The 20,340-nt window shown below is 39.3% G+C and overlaps 1 protein-coding gene across 1 annotated transcript in view; it reads left to right on the plus strand.

Annotated features, from left to right (window-relative positions):
* The window catches only part of LOC149184914 (putative galacturonosyltransferase 13), an 84,288-nt gene extending 64,314 nt beyond the window's left edge, over window positions 1–19,974 (plus strand). The window contains exons 4-6 of the mRNA XM_089417745.1: window positions 18,176–18,763; window positions 19,015–19,317; window positions 19,431–19,974. Of these exons, the coding sequence (XP_089273871.1) occupies window positions 18,176–18,763; window positions 19,015–19,317; window positions 19,431–19,715 (1,176 nt within the window). The 3' untranslated portion in view covers window positions 19,716–19,974. The remainder of the gene's footprint in view (window positions 1–18,175; window positions 18,764–19,014; window positions 19,318–19,430) is intronic.
* The last annotated feature ends 366 nt before the right edge of the window (window positions 19,975–20,340 follow it).

Consider the following 20,340-nt stretch of genomic DNA (forward strand, 5'->3'; position numbering starts at 1 on the left):
ACATGCAGTAAACCAATAAAATAACAAGAATAACATCAAAATTCGACTTACATGAGAGAGAGAGTATATCTATTCATCAACTTTGCATTAGAAAGAAGCTCCAAAGACAATAGCGAAAATCCAAACATCATAGTGCATCAAGAAAGCTCCAAAAAGTTCACCCAACAAAAAGTGCGAAAATCTCTCAAGAGATATTAATCCAATCCAAGTGATGATGATGAAAATGAATCATCTCACTTCTATTTATACAATCCTCTGAGGGATTCGAATGGCCTAATTTGGACTAATAATGGCCCTAAAATAAAATGTTTGCATGGTAACAATACTTTTGGTGACAAGCCCACCAAAATAGCTCAATAAAACAAGAATAAGCCTCGCAAGAGGGCAAAATGATCAATATAGTGAGTCATTGGGCCTTTGAGGAGGCCTAATGAAGTCCTAGTGGTGCTATGATGTAAAATTGGAATCCAAACATAGTGGACAAGGGGTTGGCCCCTCGTTTTCCAAGCAAGAACCTGTGGTGCTCCCAAGTAGGTGTGATGGCACAAGGACATCCTCATGGATCTTCAAGTGGATCGAAGATGCTAGTAGACCATCTGTAAGGGCTAGGATGTGACATAAGCCCTCACTCTACAACGGGAGATATCTTCTGGACCCTGGAACATTTGCCAAGTGTATGGTGCATGTGTAAAGCCGGCTGGGCATGGTGAACTAGGTGCATCATCCTTATTCAAAAGGTGGAACACGAGCAATCAACGTGTGGTGCTGGGGATCCATGAAGTACTCTCTACTATGGTGGAGGCTCATGACTCTTAATGCTCACCCTACAAGTGCCAATGTGGCTCTCTGGAGGAATAGGATCCCGTATAGGGTGGCCGAGCCTAATATGGATACCCATCTGCAATCCTGCATAATATCCAATGCATCCCCTTGCCCTCCAATACAACAAATCATTAGAAAAATCAAGTAAAAGAGCTTAGAAGTCATGGAATCAATGGGGCACTTCATGGTGGCATGCCCTTCCATAGTGGGCTTTGGAATGTACAGGTGTCTCCAAACTCAATAACGGGCTAATCAAGAACCCTATTAGGCAGTTTCAACCTTTAAAGGGGTTGACATGTCCATGGTACGTCCCTCAAGTGGTAGGTGGCAAATGATATAGTAATGGAACAGAGTGGGGATCAGGGGATTCATCCAAACCACATGTCATGGTACAAGGGTAGCTATAATAGGGGAACTCCACACCTGGGTATATGAGTGTAGGAGGGAGCAAATCGTGGTACATGAGTTACCCTAGCCTTTGTTTTTCCACCCTTCTTCATATGCCTTTTGTCTTTGATTGATTTTTTTCATAACTTCTCGGGGCTCCAGGGGATGAGAGCATGTTGTGTAACATATAGCAGTGGATAAATCCTCCCTCATTAAGGTGGGGCAGTTCATCACCCATCCAAGGTCGGGACAATCATGGGTTGCTTAATGATAGAGGGGGCTCATCTAGGACCCATGAGAACCAGGGTGCTGGCCATGGATAAGGGGTAGAGCTCATGTTTGGCTTTTGCCCATGTGCTAAATTTGTATGTCTCAGCCATCTTTTGCATTTTGTGGTACATTTTCTGTTGAGAGTGGCCAAATTATGCTTTTTTCTTTTCTTTTAGTGGCATCAACCTCCGGGGCATTGTTCCAAGCCCGACCTAAGGCGTGGGCAAGGGGAGGGCGGAGGGGGGGGGCTAACCCTATGTGGACCCAGACGGGAAAAATGATAATTAGGGTCAAAATGAGCAGAAAGGAGCGATGTATATTGTGTTAAGAAGCGGGACCACATAACCAAAATCAAGATTTCTCATGTAGTGCCAACCCTAAAGCTAGTGGCCAGTAAAGTAGACTCCACAAGACTAGGATACAAGGCTAAAACCAAATTGGGCAGAGGAGGCAAGAGCACAGTGCTAGATCGCTCTTTCCGTTGAACCCCCCCACCAATCCATGCCCAAAATCGTCCATGAAAAGTAACAAAATTACTCAACTAAACCAATGAGAAGTCATACCTTTGGGGTCGAGAGGCCCATCTTCAAACACATTCATAACAGATGGGCGAGGGACCACATGGTTGGCTCAGGTGGCAGAGAAAATGGCACATCGAGCTATCTGGTCGTTGCAAGGGGCTGCTGATTGCCGGCTGAGGACCATATAGGAGAATTTTTTTCTCTCTTATATACACTACCCATAGGTGGTGGGTAAGAAGATTCATTTGTATCACGCTGTTAGATCCCTATAATACTAGTGATTACCCCATTACTATTGTAGTTGTATCCCTTATTAATATTGTTGTGCCCCTATTGTCCCCATATTGTTATTATTATGCCCCGTAGAATGCCTCTATTGTTATTTTTGTGGCTTTATATTATTATTGTTAGGTCGGCTGGGTTATATTGTGACTCCTTAGACTCCTATATATAGAAAGGAGGTTTTGTGATTTGAATCATCCAAGAATTGTTCATTTGTGTAATTTAAAGGACGTTGTCCCCTTGAAGAGGTTGAATTCTAAGGCGTTCAACTATCTTTTCTATCTTTTTGTGAGTTGGTTTCATAACATTTGGTATCAGAGCTTTGGATTCTAGGGTTTCGCTGCTCCAAATAGGTCATCGTGGCATTTTCGATATAACTTTTTTCCTGCGTCGTTTCAGAAGCTAAAAAAAAACCCATTTGAGAAGAAATCACACTAAACCTCGGGTCCGAATTTCGTAGCTTTTCGCGCTATATTTGCGGAGATATGATTTGAGGAAGTTGGTCTTTTTGCAGACTTCTGAATTACATTCCAAACAGGTGACTTGGGGAAAATCGTCATAACTTTATCTCTGAGCATCGGATTTAAATTTCGTAAGAAGTTATAGAAAGAGGACGAGTTGTAGTTTCTTGTATATATTTTTCAGAACCAAAGGTCGAAACAGTGACTTGTGGCACGTCATACAAGTTCGCTCCACTGAATTAGTCTATAATCAGGTCACTGTGGGAGATTTGGCATAACTCTTCCCTGGAGAATCCAATTTGGATCAGACTGGTGGCATTGGAAAGAGGACGCAGAGGGCTACCGCAGGTCGCAATTTCAGAACTGGATGACTTGAAATTACAGAGATATATCAGATTCAATATCAAGCTCCTACAAAGTGAAAAAATGTGTAGTTTTTTTTAATTTTTGCATAAGCTTGGTTTGAAAAATTAGTTTGAAGGAATTCAAAGGGCGTAGTAAAGCATTATTATCGGTAATTGATGCCCCGAGGAAAGAAAATGCAAACACCCAGTAAGCAACTTGAAAGCTCTAGCATGACTCGTGAAGAAGAGGAAGAAATGCAACATGACATATCAAAATTACGAGACCAAGTGCAACAAGTGTCGCACAAAAAGGAACAGAATCTAAGATGGATGGTTTAAAGAAAGATGTAGAAGCTAAGATGGATGGTTTAAAGAAAGACGTAGAAGCTAAGATGGATTGTTTAAAGAAAGGCGTAGAAGCTAAGATGAATAATGTAAAAGCTAAGATGAATGACGTAGAAAGCTAAGATGGACGATTTGAAGATAGATTTGAAGACAGACTTGAAGATAGGCATGGAAGATTTGAAGACAGATTTAACAAAGTTTCTACAAGAAATGCTTACTAATGGTGAAAGGGTAGTAAAGGAAACTCATGATGAGAACAAAAGAAATGTTAATCATGATTTCATAGACTCTAATGTTGGATCGAAGACCCACCATATTCCAAAAATCGATATGAGGAAGTTTGATGGCAAGGATCTCGCAACATGGATATTGAAGATGGAGCAATTTTTCGATCTCAATAATATGCAAAACACACAAAAGGTACGTATTGCAACTTTATATTTGGAACCAAATCAGTTTGTATGGTATCAATTTCTTTGCTCTCGTAAACAAATTATCACTTGGGCAATTTTTACAGAAGAATTGACAACACATTATGAGGATACAAAAAGCAACACTTTTTTTAGCCAATTGATAAGTCTCAAATAAAAGGGTTCAATAATGGAGCACATTGAGGAGTTCCAAAAATTGAACATAAAGGTAAAAAATATTTCAGAGGAGCATAGGATTGATGTGTTCATAGGGGCTTTAAAGGATAATATCCAACATGATGTTCGCCTTTGGGAACCTGATTCATTAGAGAAGGCATTTAGGTTAGCAAGAAAAATGGAAAGCAAAATTATGGCAACCAGGAAGCATTCCACTCACAACTATAAAGATGGAAGTGTCGTTGCCCCTAGTCTTCCACAACCTATAAGGTTGATGCCACAACAATTGGAAGAAAAAAGAGCAAAAGGGCTTTGTTACAGTTGTGATAGCAAATACACTAAAGGTCATAAGTGTGCTGAGAAGAAATTTTTCTACATAGATTGTGAAGAGGAAGAAGAAAAGGAGCAAGAAAGGTCGAAAGAAGAAGATATACTCCAGGAACAAAGCCTAGATAACGAAGAAATGAATCCGTCCATATCTTGTAATGCATTGGCTGGAATTACCACTCCTCAAACCATCAAAATAGAAGGACAAAGCAATAAGAAAAAGGTAATAGTGTTGATTGATTCAGGAAGTACCCACAATTTTATTCATTGTAGGATAGCAAAAGAATTGAATTGCTTCCTATATCCAGCACCAGAGTGTCAAGTGATGATTGCAAATGGAGACGATAATTTGCTCTGGAAAGTGCCATAATATCAAGCTATCCATGGGAGAATATGTATTGACTAGCCCAATGCTTTCCATTCTACTGGGAGGTGCTGATGTTGTACTAGGAGTCCAATGGCTACAATCCTTGGGTACAATAGCTTTTAATTTTCAAGAAATTTTCATGAAATTTTTTGCGGAAGGAAAGGAAGTTGAATTAAGGGGTATTGCAGGAAACCGAGAAAGATAATCAGCTCTAACGGTATGACAAAGCTTCTAAAAAAACAACAAAGAGGTGTAATTGCACAATTATGTTCACTAGATGTTTTCACATCGGAATCATCTATTTTTCTAGATCTCCAAAAAGTCTGGGACAATCATTCCAAGGTATTTGAGACTCCCAAAGGTCTCCCACCTATTCGTGATCATGATCATGCTATTCATCTGATTCCAGGAAGTGTTCCTCCAAACATCAGGCCGTACAGATATCCCTATGCCCAAAAGAGTGAAATTGAACGTATGGTTGCAGAAATGCTAGAGGCTGGTATAATTCAACCTAGTCAAAGTTTTTTCTCTGCAGTAGTATTGGTGCACAAGAAGGATGGATCATGGCGCATGTGTCCGGATTATAGGGAGCTCAACAAGCTCACTATTAAAGATAAGTTTCCCATTCTTGTCATTGATGAATTACTGGATGAATTGCATGGATCAATTTATTTCACCAAGTTGGATCTTCGTTCAGGATATCATCAAATCAGAATGAAGACTGAAGACATTCCGAAAACAACATTTAGAACTCATGAGGGTCATTATGAATTTTTGGTCATGCCTTTTGGCCTTACCAATGCACCTTCTACATTTCAAGGTTTGATGAATTCCATTTTCAAACCCTTCTTTAGAAAATTTGTGTTAGTATTTTTTGATGATATACTAATCTACAACAAGTCTTGGAAGGATCATGTTGAACATGTTGACAGGGTGCTACAACTATTGGAGGAGAAACAATTATATGCAAAAAGATCCAAATGTTTCTTTGGAGTACAAGAGGTGGAATATCTGGGTCATATTGTATCTCATGAAGGAGTTAAGGTAGACCCTAGCAAAATTAAATCCATTAAGGGATGGAAAATCCCCACATCCATAAAGCATCTGCGAGGATTTCTCGGGTTGACAGGGTATTATCGCAAGTTTGTTAAGAATTATGGGAGAATAGCAACACCTCTAACAACATTATTGAAGAAAGATGCATTTTCATGGACTCCAGAAGCAACAAAAGCCTTCGAACATCTTAAAGAGGCAATGTGCCAAGCACCGGTCTTAGCTACACCGGACTTCACAAAAACCTTTATTGTGGAATGTGATGCTTCAGGAAATGGAATTGGTGCTATTTTAATGCAAGATGAAAGACCCATTGCTTTTGAAAGTCGTCCAATCAAGGGAAAGTTTTTACACAAAGCTATTTATGAGAATGAAATGTTGGCAATACTACATGCACTTAAGAAATGGCGACCTTACCTAATGGGAGGACACTTCAAGGTAAAAACGGATCATGATAGCCTTAAATACTTTTTAGAACAAAGATTATCCTCTGAAGAGCAACAAAAGTGGGTCACAAAGATGTTGGGTTATGAATTTGAAATCATCTACAAAAAAGGGAAGCAAAATGTGGTGGCAGATGCACTCTCAAGAAAGGATGAGGATGTGGAAGCATTGTTGTGCGCCATTTCTATTATCCAACCAGATTGGATAAACGAAGCAGGGGAAGAATGGAAGAATGATGAAGAAGTGTGGGAACTTATTCGAAAGTTACAACAAGATTCCAGTACATCTGATACATTTAGCTGGCAAAATGATTCATTATGGTACAAAGATTGCTTATACCTTTGTAAGAATTCCCAACTCAAACAAAAGATTCTTATGGAATTGCACACTCCTCCCTTAGGAGGGCACTCAGGATTTTTAAAAACTTACCACAGGGCTAAGAAGGATTTTTTTTGGGATGGCTTTAAATTGGATATTCAAAAGTTTGTGACTGAATGTTTGGTTTTACAACCTTTATCCATTCCAAGCCAACGTTGGGAAGAGGTTTCAATGGATTTTATCACAGGTTTACCCAAGTCTGAGGGAAAGAGTGTCATTATGGTGGTAGTTAACAAACTTACCAAGTATGCACACTTTTGTGCATTATCACATCCATTTAAAGCCAGTACAGTTTCTACTGCATTTATGGAAACAATTCAAAAGCTACATGGAAATACAAAGATTATTGTAAGTGACAGAGATCCCATTTTCACTGGAAATTTTTGGACATAATTATTTTCTTGTCTTGGTACTCAGTTAGCTCATAGCTCATCTTATCATCCTCAATTTGATGGGCAAACTGAGATAGTAAACAAATGTTTGGAAGGATATCTTCGTTGCTTTGTATCTGATAAACAGACACAATGGGTCAAATGGTTGCCTCTGGCTGAATGGTGGTATAACACTTCCTTCCATACAACAACAAAAATGACCCCATTTATGGCACTTTATGGATATCAGCCACCATCCATCACATCATATTTAAGAGAAAATTCTAAGGTTCAAGCAGTGGAACATCACATCGAACATCAACAACAAGTCCTCCAACTCTTAAAGGATAACCTCGTGTTGGCACAAAATAGAATGAAACAACAGGCAAATCAACATCGCAGCGAAAGAAGTTTTGATGTAGGTGATTGGGTATTCCTACGGCTACAACCATATAAACAAATGTCCCTCAAGCAAGCTAATAAGGATAATAAATTATCACCAAAGTATTATGGTTCGTACAAGGTGTTGCAAAAGATGGTACGATGGCATACAAATTGGAGCTCCCTGCAGCTTCTCGAGTGCACCCAGTTTTCCATGTTTCATGTTTAAAGAAGGTTATAGGTGACAAGCTCCCAGTTCAAACAATATTGTTAGAACTTGAAGAGGAAGAAAAAATTATATTGGAACTAGAAGCAGTCGCAGAAGCAAGAACTCGACAGCTACGAAATCGATCAATTTCGGAGTATCTCATCAAGTGGAAGAACTTATCTGATGAATATTCCACATGGGAGGATGAGAATTTTATACAGAAGCATCTAGAACTACTCAAGCGTTGAGGACAACACTTTTTTGAAGGAGAGGGGCATGTTAGGTCCCTATAATACTAGTGATTACCCCATTACTATTGTAGTTGTATCCCTTATTAATATTGTTGTGCCCCTATTGTCCCCATATTGTTATTACTGTGCCCCATAGAATCCCTCTATTGTTATTTTGTGGCTTTATATTATTATTGTTAGGTCCGCTGGGTTATATTGTGACTCCTTAGACTCCTACATATAGAAAGGAGGTTTTGTGATTTGAATCATCCAAGAATTGTTTATTTGTGTAATGTAAAGGAGGTTGCCCCCTTGAAGAGGCTGAATTCTAAGGCGTTCAACTATCTTTTCTATCTTTTTGTGAGCTGGTTTCATAACACAAGCATTTGTTGTAGATAAAAAATTCCAAAGTTTGTTCAACTATGGATTGCTTGTACTCAAGAGGAGTCTATGCTAATATCACAGGCGAAGATTCAAAGACCTCAAGATGATGAGTCCCAAGCACGTGTAGCTCATACCAGGAATGGAAAAGGAAGAAGAAATTGTGGAAAATTCAGAAAAGGAAGACAGGTAGAAGACCTGCTCCTGTTCAAGATCAAAAGGAGGATATGTCAAAGATTCAATGTTACAATTGTCACAAGTATGGTCACTATAAAAACAAGTGTCCTGAAAGGAAGAATGATAAGAAGAGGAACGGTAAGCAACATGTTTCAGTTGTAGATATTGATGATGTTGAGTATCCAGATCATAAGATATTCGAGAATGATAGTATAGATGATCTTATTATTTAAGATAATACAGTTCAAGGCTCAAGATTAAGAGGGAGTTGACAATTCCCTACAATCCTCAGATTAAAAGATAAGTATTTCATTTTTTCCGTGATTGTTAAAAGATAAGTACAACCTCTTGTCTTTGTATCTTTTGCTTGGTTATAATTGTTCCATGACCTCCCAATTAGGTTTGCAAGTACATTGTGAACACTGCCAAGGCTCTGGCAACAAATGAAAGCATCAAAAAGAAGGAAGTAAAGTTTGTGGTAAGAGGATTCTCCTAGGATCGAGCATAAACTCAATAAGTGTGATTCATGTTCGAGAGGGAGAAATTGTACAAACAACTAGAACCGTGCCAAATGACCTGAGCCGCTCCTAGTTTAGAGGGAACAAACAACCAGGTAGTTTGGAAGGATGTCGTGATGGGGGAATATTAGTCCATCATGAAGAATGATGCATGGGAAGTTGTGCCGAGACTTGAAGGGAAGTCAATAGTGACTTCCAAGTGGATCTACAAGATCAAGCATACAATGGATGGTAGCATAGAGTAGAACAAAATAAGATTCGTGGCAAGAGGGTTCTCCTAGAAAGAGGGAGAGGACTATGAAGAGACATTTGCTCCAACTGCTAGGTACAATTCTATTAGAATTATTATTTCTATTGCTTTTGTTATGGATTGGAGGTTACATCAGATGGATGTATAGATTGCTTTCTTCAATGGAGTAGTTACCCCATTGAGGAAGAAGGACTATACATAGAGCTACCTCAAAACTTTGAGGTTCATGAGAGGGAATCTCATGTTTGCTAACTAAAGAAAGCTTTGTACAAACCTCGGGCATGGTATTCTCAGATTGATGGATCTGATAAATCTTGGTTGGTCCTGTTATTATATGACTCGTTTATAACATTAGCAGAAGGAATTACATGACAGAGGGAGCAACTATTGCAGGAGGATTTGCTTCCGTGATAGAGGGAGCAATCAAGCCCTGCTTCAATGTCAGAGGGAGTTGACCTCTGAGTACGAGATGAAAGATCTAGATTTGATGCATTACTTCCCTAGTCCTGCTTCTTAAATAACAAAACAATCGGCGCCTTCCACGGGTTGAAATTTCCTGCCTCATCCAGCTTGTCCTCGAAACATAACCTAGTAGCCATCTTTGTCAAACTGATCAACAACTAATTTTTCACCGTCTGCCCACTTCCCAGGCCTGGTGCTTGGTGCTCGAAGACTTCAATAGTCTAGCAGCAAGAAAAAACATTCTTTTTTAATTGTCTGGTCCTCTGGTCTGCTTCCAAAATAACAGATCTTAGCCCTGTCACTGCACTTGGTCACGCTACGAGCTTCAACCCCTTCACTATTCAACCAACACCCTCTTGACCCTCTGATTTTCGACCACTGTATCTCCCTTTGCCCAATCATGCCTCTGCTTCACGATTTGATCGACAAAACTTCCTTGACAACTTCGCTGTCTAACTCACTCAACTTGCGACCTGCATTTTTTTGGCGGCTGCATGTGGCGATGGGTAACCAACAACAACTGGCTTTGCGAACTCTTAAGCGCGAATCTACCTTCAGCACACTGCTGCCCTTTTGTCTATAGAACATTGCAGTCATTGTCCTCTTCTTCCACGACTACTTAGCCCAACGACTAACCTTAAGATTCATCTTTTGTGCAATTACTGGCTCGACTCCTTGCTGTTGGTCTCTACCTCGACCGTCTCTTCTTGCGCTATGCGGATCTGCAGGTGCCGTTGGTCGGCCCTCCCTGAAATTTCTGCATGGCCCTTCAATCCTCTGCACATGTCTCGACCCTCTTAGCCTACTTTATTCCTCCTTGACGTGTGCATGGTTCAGCTAGGCTGATCTCTGCTGTGAGAGTCGCTCTGCGACTGGTCTATTTGTTCTCCCGCCTCTCGCTGTGGGTGCTGCGACTGCTGCTGTGCTTGCCGGTCGATTGCCCCAAGTGGCTGTTGCCGATGACTTGGTTGCCCCACTATTGGCCACCACCCAAACTTTTTTATTTTATTTTATTTTAAAATTGGTGCTCCTTTTTTTACTTATCTTTTTTTTTCTTAGCATGAAAAAAATTGCCCATAAAAAAAAATCCTTCTCGGCCCCTTTAAAAAAAAACTCACCACATTTTTTTTTTTTTTATATTAATTTTCTATTGTTGTTTCCGTTCGTATGATCTGAGCCAACCTGGATTCGACAATCTGATACAAACCCGACACCTATAATTTTGAGATCGATTTAGAGTTGGTGCTCTGATACCATGTTAGAATTTCTGAACCCAACACCCGATTTTTGGTTCCCAACAATTAATACGTGGAACGAATACACAGCGAGATTTCCAACACATAAAAATATAGCAGAAACAAAAATTAAATACTCGATTTGAATCACACACACGCAAACAAATTTCTACCCAATCACCAATTCTTCATTAATAAATTAATCATGGAACTTACTTGGGCTCTCGTACTAGGGATAATGGCCCAACTGAGAAAATACAATACTGATCACTAGCTTCACTACACTCTCTTGGACCCAACACACGCTCACTGAGAAGCCTCTCTCAATCTTGTGCTAATGTTGTGTCTTAGCACCTCACATTAGGCTCAATTTATAACTTTCCTAAGCTAAGATTGACGACCAAAATTAGCTTGTCAAGTTAACTAAAGATAAGTGACATTACTTTAGTTAACTATCCTATCTTTAGCTTTCTCTACTTTAACTCAAGTACAAGTCATAAATTTAGCTTGCCTTACATGCACATCACATCAACATGCGTGCAACTCACTTGCACACTCTGCATGTCAAATGCAAGCTCCTAACGAGGCAAATCAAGGTCCTTCTAGTCAAGACACAAGACTAGAAGTACCTTTCGAGCTACAAATCTCAACACATTGTGTGTGATGGTGTTTGATATTTTTGTTGCATTTTAATTTTCACATTTACACATGCATTTTATTAAACTTTGGTCTTTCCAAGAGGCTTAAACAACTGTTACTATGGGAATTTAGTCTTTGAGGGCTGGAATTTGGAAGCTTGTGTTGTGGCTAGCCATCTCAAAGTTGGGATTGGTAGAAAGGATTTTACCTATCTGGGGTTAAGATGGATCCAAACTGGTGTTGCTCGAATGAAAAATTAGGCTTAGATCTATCTCTATACATAATGAGAAGGGTCTTTAGTGGTTGTGCTTCTCTCTCTTTTTCTCTTGAAGTTGCATATAATAGAATTTGATAGATGCTAGACTCCATCCTTTCATGGCCACTTGATCTAGACGAGTTTTGGACCATCTGTCTTGACGTGGTCTTCATCACATAAGTTGCATTGTTCCCTGATCGTGTTTACATGGCAGTGGTTCACTCCTTCTCCTCCTTTTTCAGAACGTCCCCCTGTTCTACTCTTTCTTATTATAATGATGATGATTTTGATTGTAACACCAACGTGGAAGGAGCATGACTAGCTGGTCCTCTAATTAAACATATGCTAATTGTCATTTAAAAACTAATGAATTAATTAACACAACTGAACGTTGGACAACCTTACGGATCCTTGGCCCAAGAGAAACTTGCTTGCTTAGCTATTTTGCATGAAGCTGCTTTAATGCTTGAAGCCTGCTTGCTTGCTTGCTTGAAAGGCCATGACCCATACCAACGAAATAAAAATCAAGGTTTCTTGTATACTTAATGAGTCAGTTGTTTGACAAGTGTTATGCGATGTGATTGGGTCTGAATGGAAGCTAGCAGAGCTTATTGACGAGCGTTACAAAGTGAAGTGGAAACAGCACCATCACCTGAATAGGGAGGAGGTGTTGTAATAGACTGAACCACCTCCTGACAGATGAGGGGATGCGATTGGACTGGGTGGTAAAAAGGCATAGACGATGCTCATTCTTGGGGCTCCCTCTCGTAGATCGAGAGGAGGGATGAATTGAAGAACTAAGTTCGGCTTTGGGAGCCGAAGGAAAGAGAAGAAGGGTGCGCTGGACACTGAGATTTCGAGTTGTTGGCCTTACCTGGTTCCTATTCCCTTGTTTTCTGGTGCTTTGCCATTGAACTGATGGACTACGCTTTGTGACGTGGGTGATCATCCATGTGGATATGTTTTATAACCATTGAGTTCTTGTCTAAACTTGGGTGGCCTATGTGAATTTCAACGAATGAATGGACAACTAAGTGTTGGTCGTTGAGCTAGTGAAGCACTGGAATAGTGGACTCCATCTCCTTAAATCATGTTCAACCCATTGGTGTGAACCCTTTCCCTGTGCAAGTATTTCCTCAGACCTTGGATCTGACTCTGGGGTGGTTAGCAACAAGAAAGGTTGCGGTGTAGCTGGCCTATGGTTGGGTGGAAAGTGGAAGTCCCTCCTTCAGTTGCCAACCATTTCAAGCTAATCATATAAGTATTCTTGGTTATGCATGTTAGGCTACAGGCTGTGATATGCCTTATTGTGCTTATGGCTGACTAATCCCATGCCGTTTATTTAAGTATGCCTGTTTCACTATCTAATCATGGTTGACTAGCTAACTTGTATATCTATGGTGATTATGAGCTGTTTGAGTTATGTGGTTGTAGCCTTCTTAGTCATTTGCAGGTTGTCTGATATGTCCTTGATTTGTGATCTGAAATCACTTAGGACTATTTGTGATTTCATAATTTTTAGTTATATTTATAAGTTTGGGCAACTCATTGTTGTGATCATGTTTGTTGGTGATCTTGTTAGTAGTTCAATCTATGTGCTATGTGTGTGGATTAGTTCTACCTCAAGAAGGTTGTTGAGATCTCTGTAGGATCATGGTGAATGCTTTTCTTTAGGTGGCTTCATGGTCTTATTTAACTTATGGAGTGATGTGTTTGTTGATATCTTCGTGATTTATAGAGTTATTTACAAGAATATGCATGGTTGCTTGATATGTTATTTCTAACATGTTGTGAATATCATGGATTTATGTTTGTTTAATACTGTTGTTTGTCTATCTTGGCAAAGGACTAAGCATTATGCAATGTATGATATATCAATGGATCTGATAGTGTTGTTTGGGATCCATTATGTGGTATAATATGTTGCTGCTGTGTTTTAGTTTACAGAGTAGTGTTAACTATGTCCTAGCTTGTTTTTGAGTCTGATAGTAGGCTAGTTAATGAATCGATGAATTGTTTTATGGCTGAATATAATGAGTAGAATGTTTAGTAAGTGAATAAGGGTCTTGATCTTGTGAAATTAGCGATCTGAGCAACACCAAACTTCGAGGAGAACTCTGGCTAAGTCCCTTAAGTTTCTTAGATTTTATAAGTCTTAAGTGTGGCAAAAGTGAGATTTTGTATTTGGACTCAGATGGGTTATTGGTAGGATAATGTATTTGGGCTGGATATGTTTTGACCTTTGTTGTCCCACGCATTCGGATATACAAAATGGGAGGATACACTTGGGTCTAGTGGGATGTATCCGGGAACTCGAGCATCCAACTAGTCAACAAGGATGCAACTTCAAAAACACCCGAATTGACAGGGATTAAGAGGTCAATATCTGGGGTCGGCTCCACAGGAGTGACTATCAACTCGACGCTGGATTCTCTCATGAGCGGAAATGTATTTGGGATGGGCCCTGCTGGGTGAATATTTGCACGAGGTTGGATGTGAAAGGTGCTAGATTTCTTGTAAAGTATAGTTATCCGGGTTGGGCCCTGCTTGGGTGGAATACTTGTGTGAGCCTTGTATATGTGAGGCGATCCAAATTTTGGAACGAGTAGAACTTATTTGGACTGGGGCCTATTTGGAGAATTGTAGGCGCGCGACTGGATTAACTAGCAAGTGAAGTTTGTATTTGGGTCATCTGGGGGTAAGGCACAGTGCAAGTTCGCAAAAACCTTGGATGGTGGGCCGAGGCCAAATATACTTATGGAGTCATGCGAGATCTGGAAGTCTGGGGGTTTGGGGGCTATGCCTAGGTGTAAATTCAGGTGCACATGGATTTTCCCACAAATCCAGACATAACATGAAATCGTTGAATTCCACGAAGAGGCCGGACCCAGTGGGGCTTGCGAATTAAGATGAGGTGGCAAGTGATGCGAAGGCATGGCTATGGATACGTAGGTGCCATGTTGGATCCACAAGTGACGTGGACTATTCAGGGTGATGTGGCAAAGCCACGTGGGTGCCACGTAGCAATGTCTTATTGATGTGGCAAGAGTTTATTGGTCAAACTTTAAAAGGGCATAACTTTCAATCTAGGAGTCAGATTGAGATAAAATTTATATCGACAGAAAAATCTCAACGAGCTGAATGTGACAATGGTATTTATTTTGGGTTTTCATAAAGTTGGTAAAAGAGGATTTTTTTAACCCCATCTTCATAACAGACCATAAGGGTCAGGTTAATGATAAAGTAACACCTTCTACAACCTGAGTGAGTACAAGGGGGTGGGAGGGAGCATTACATTTATGATTTTTCCTTTAGGTTGTTGACTGTTCACTGTGTCACTACAGAATAAAATGTCCTCCTTTAAAGCCTTAATATGATACTCAATTTTTCCCTTGGAAACCTTATTGGATTTTCTTGTTGCTAGGTCTTTTCTTGTTCTGTACTCTTGTAGGTAATTGGATTTCCTTATCCCCACTTGCGTAAGCACCTGGAATAGCGAAGGCAGAGGCTCCCAATGTCATCTAAAGAGTTCAGTGATGTATTTCTATTAGTCACCATGTGAAGCCACATGTGGGATTGCCTTGCATCCTAGCAAGGAAGATTGCTATGATCATTTCTTCACTATACCTGTGTTGTGGGCACCTTTGAGGCAAAGCTTCAAGATTTACTAGTTAATCCTCTAGACTTCATTTTCCTGCTATCTCATCTTCCAAATTTCTCCTTTTGGGTTCACTGCTATGTTTGCTTCATTTTAATGGAATCTCCTTTCAACCCCATAAACCACTTCATTGTGAGCAAGGTTACTTGGGAGCGGGAGCGAATCTTTATATAATATATATATTTTTTATATTTTGATGCATATATGTCAACAAAAGCATGTAGAATGATGAATTAGATATAAAAATCATAAAAACAATGATTGAACCATATAACATCAATCATCTTGAAGTTATAATCTTCATCAACCATGTCCACAAGTTAGTAACATACAACATATTGAGTCTAATGATTCATCAATATTAAAGTTTCAAGCTTTCAAAATTCAATATATAACATTTATCATCATTGATCACCAAAGTTGTACTTGTAAGCTAAGTGTAACCATTACAACAAAGAATATCTAACATGAAATGAAATGTTATAAAATGAAATGAATGAAACAACTTTCAACTTTCACAAAGCGTCATATTCATAATTCATTACCAGTGAGTTATAATTGCCAACTTCAAACTTCAAACTTAAATTGTCATATATTGTTTACAAAAAATATCATAATAAATATGAAAGAGTCAACAATTATAAAAACTACTAGAAACTAGAAAAGACAAGTCTATTATCTATTGCTAATGCTTGGGCCTCTTGCCGCCACAAGAAATGTCTAATTTTCGAGTGTTGTTGGAAAATCAAGATCTTGTCATTCATATCACCCTATAAGCATTAATATCCAGAGGTATCTTTGTCATTACCTCTGGATCTGTATAGGGATCTTTGTCATTAATATCACCCTCTAAGCATTAACATAAGATAGGAAAAACATAGCATGTCAAGTCAAGATTTTGTTTGAATGATGGGAACATTTTTAGTAGGATCATGATAGAGGAGTTCGAAAACCAATGTCACTGACATCAAGGTACATAGAGGGATTGGTGCTCTTGCTTAAATACGAGTTCCACACCCTAATACATGACAAAATCCAATACCCGAAGGGAGCGGGTTTGGGGGGGAGCCGCTAAGTTTTCACCTCAGGCCCTTCCAGAAGAATTGTTAGTTTTTATACTTTTGGTATTTTTATATATTGTGAAGAAAATAATGCTATCTACTTCAAAAGAAAAGTGTTGCCATTATGATTCTACGATTCCACACATCTAACATTTAACATCTACTGCTGTAATAAGTAAAACTACTGAAATAACTGCTGAAACAGAAAATAGCAAAATAGAAAACAACATGTGACAAAGAAGGGGTGATTTTCTTGGGTTCCAAATTCCGTTAGGCGCTCTTCCATCTTTTTATCGACAATCCAACGGATGCATTGATATTGCCAAGATGAGATCCACACCCAGGAGATAAAGCAAGTTGACTTGAAACAAAGTTAAATGTCTTCCATTTTCTGCCATCCAAGGTTGAAAGTTGAAACTCAGTTACACACACACAGACACTATATGAAAAGTCATGATTTTTCATAGTAACGCTTCATGTACTTAACATATCGTGACGAATAATAAGGAAAGTTAAATGGTTGTTCATTTTAGGTTTCATTCAAATGAAGGTGAAGGTGAAGGCAAGATTCTCATTCACCCTTTGACAGTGAAGGCAGCAACTTCATTCCTTTGTATTGTTTTTTGAACTGGCTTCCACTTATCACAATAAGGCCAGTTTACCGAGATTTAGCATTACGGGGGAACTATTAGCACCATTCAATTCAGTCACCTTTGGCTAATTAGCTGCAAGTGAGTGGGGTTGTGGGGGGGGGGGGGGGGGGGGGGGTTGGGCAGGAAGTGTTAATCTGTTACACAAAATCCCAAGGATTTGCACCTGGCCACAGCTGCTGTTGCATGCACTGGTTTGCATCCACAAGTGCTAGCACGATCACTACATGTCACTTGGTGAGACTTGAACCCTAATGGGGTTGCATGCACTGGTGTGCATCCACAAGTGCTAGCACGATCACTACATGTCACTTGGTGAGACTTGAACCCTAATGGGGTTGCATGCACTGGTGTGCATCCACAAGTGCTAGCACGATCACTACATGTCCCTTGGTGAGACTTGAACCCTAATGGGGGCTTTATTAGCTACCCACTTTCACCAACCCGGAAAGCTACTGTTGACACATCCCATTGTATTTCGCCCAAAAATTTGGGTTAATTGTCCATATCTGATGCTGCTGCTCAAAATATTCTTTAAAATTCCTCTTTTCTGCATCAAAGGTGGTCATCAAGGTACATGAAGGCATGCAAAAAATGGTGCAGAATTTGCTGATCCATCAAAGGTGGCTGTCAATTCCTTTTGTCGGTAGATGTGGTGTTAAAACTTAAAACAATAGACTGAGGGACTTGAAGGTTTCCCTTTCCAAATATTAACAAAGCCTTAGCAACTTTGATTACACCTAAACAAATGCACAGTTGCCTATTTCAACACGGAGTAATTATAATTTGGTTTCTTGAATGGTTATTTTGAGTGCATGAATGATACCCAATGTTCCTAGATGGAAGGCACAATAATTACTGGGCATTCTAACACAAAAAGAGAAATTAGTTCAACTCAACGAACGAGTCCTAACAGTTTAACAGTGACTAAAATTTATCTAAGCCCTTCCAGTGCACATCTCAAAATTCCTGTTCTGATGAGCATTGCTATGCTTTGTAAATATTCTGGAGCTTTAAAGAGTTTTCAAAGTTTTATGTTACAATGAGAATGACATATGTTGCAATGTAGATGTGTTCACAATTCTCATGGATTTTGACTCTCCTTTTTAGGTGGAGCAACTGGAAGAAAAAACTCGATCGGCAAAGCTACAGGAGAATTTGTATAGACATGTTGCTTCTAGCAGTGTTCCAAAAGGAATGAGTTGTCTCTGTTTGAAGTTGGCAGATGAGTATTCCTCCAGTGCTCATGCTCGGGGACAGCTACCAAACCCTGAGTTCGTCCCCCGTCTTACTGATAACTCATATCATCATTTTGTTTTGCCAACTGACAATGTCCTTGCAGCATCTGTGGTAGTTTCATCAGCTGCGAAAAATTTTGCAACGCCAGAAACAGCAGTCTTTCATGTCATTACAGATAAGAAGACATATGCAGCCATGCATGCATGGTTTGCTTTGCATCCTCTAGCTCCTGCCATCATTGAGGTGAAAAGTGTTCATCATTTTGAATGGCTAACCAAAGAAAATGTTCCTGTATTGGAAGTCATGGAAACCCAGAGTGAAATCCGAAGGTATTACCATGGGGGTCACATCATCGGGACCAATCTCAGTGATTCACCGAAAACTGTTGCTTCAAAATTACTTTCTCGCAGCCCAAAGTATATGTCAATTCTGAACCATTTACGTATATATCTTCCAGAGGTGAGGAAATTTCTGAAAAATATAATGAGATTGTAGTTTCTGTAAAACCTGGACAATGTCTGAATCCATATTGCAGATCTAATGTACGGCAATTTTGCATTACAAATCCTCAAGTGGTTGAATATTTTTTGTGGAAATCATCCCATGTTTTGTTGTTGTTGCAAAATACATCTTATATGAACAAAAATATATTCAACTAATTTGGTATTTGTTTTAAACTCTAACTACTTACATGCCTTCCCCTTGTACAGCTTTTTCCAAACCTTCATAAAGTTGTGTTTCTGGATGATGACATTGTGATTCAGCGTGACTTGTCACCATTATGGGATATAGACCTTCAGGGCAAGGTAAATGGAGCAGTTGAGACATGCAGAGGTAATGACCCCTGGGTTATGTCAAAGAGGTTCAGAACATATTTCAATTTTTCTCATCCCCTCATAGCACAGAACTTTGATCCAGAGCAGTGCCCATGGGCATATGGTATGAACATTTTTGACTTGCAAGCATGGAGAAAGACAAATATCAGAGAAATTTATCATTATTGGCTTAAAGAAGTAAGTTATTTTTAATTCCTTTTTGAAGTTTTTGTAACCAATACTTTTCCTAAAAAAGATTCCCAATGTGCCCCAGTTTACAAGTTTAATTTATTCTAATCATTGTTTTACAGAATTTAAGATCCAATTTGACTCTCTGGCGTTTTGGAACATTACCGCCTGCACTAATCGCATTTCGTGGCTATGTTCATCCCATTGATCCTTCATGGCACATGTTGGGATTGGGCTATCAATTTGATACAGATCTTGCTAACGTACAAAAAGCTGCTGTAATCCACTACAATGGTCTGGCAAAACCATGGTTGGACATTGCATTTCCAGCACTAAGACCTTTCTGGACAAAATATGTAAATTACTCAAATGACTTTATCAGAAATTGTAACATTATGGAGTCTTAGGTTCAACAGGGGCCCATTTTATCAATTCCTTCTTTTCCACGGTGAATAGGCTGCAATTGGCCTGATAGTGATAAGAGATTAAATGGCTAAGTGCCACACTATCTCTTGTTGTATGTTCTCTATTAATCTATTTTTTGCATCTCAAAATCAGATGATGCAATCCAGGTGTAAAATTCATATTTATATTGTTATTTCATTATGACGGGGTGGACTCCTATTTTTGCGGGGTTCATTCAACTCAGTAGTTTCTAATGACCAATCTTGTTCTACTGGAATATATGTGTTGGCTTCTATTCACACACATTTTCTCTCTACCCTTTCATTCCCCATTAACACGCGAATATAAATTGCACATATATCCATATATAATAGAAATATGGAGATATTCGAATGTGTTATCACATATGATTGTGTTTTTTGTACGTTTTAATGTGCACTTCGACCAATAATATTTAATGGACTTAAACATTGCCTCTTACATTGGAGGTAAGCAATCCACACTCTTGGATCAAACTGGTAAGGGTGCCCATCATGAATGAGCATAAAGCTTAGCAATAGAGCAACCTGTTTGCCAAGGGTAGGTCCTGCGATTGAATCCTAGCCTGTCTAATTTTTAACATACTAT

Source organism: Pinus tabuliformis, chromosome 3_2, assembly GCF_031772625.1.
Source record: "Pinus tabuliformis cultivar Carrire ecotype Pingquan chromosome 3_2, CPIR1, whole genome shotgun sequence".
Lineage (NCBI taxonomy): Eukaryota > Viridiplantae > Streptophyta > Pinopsida > Pinales > Pinaceae > Pinus > Pinus tabuliformis.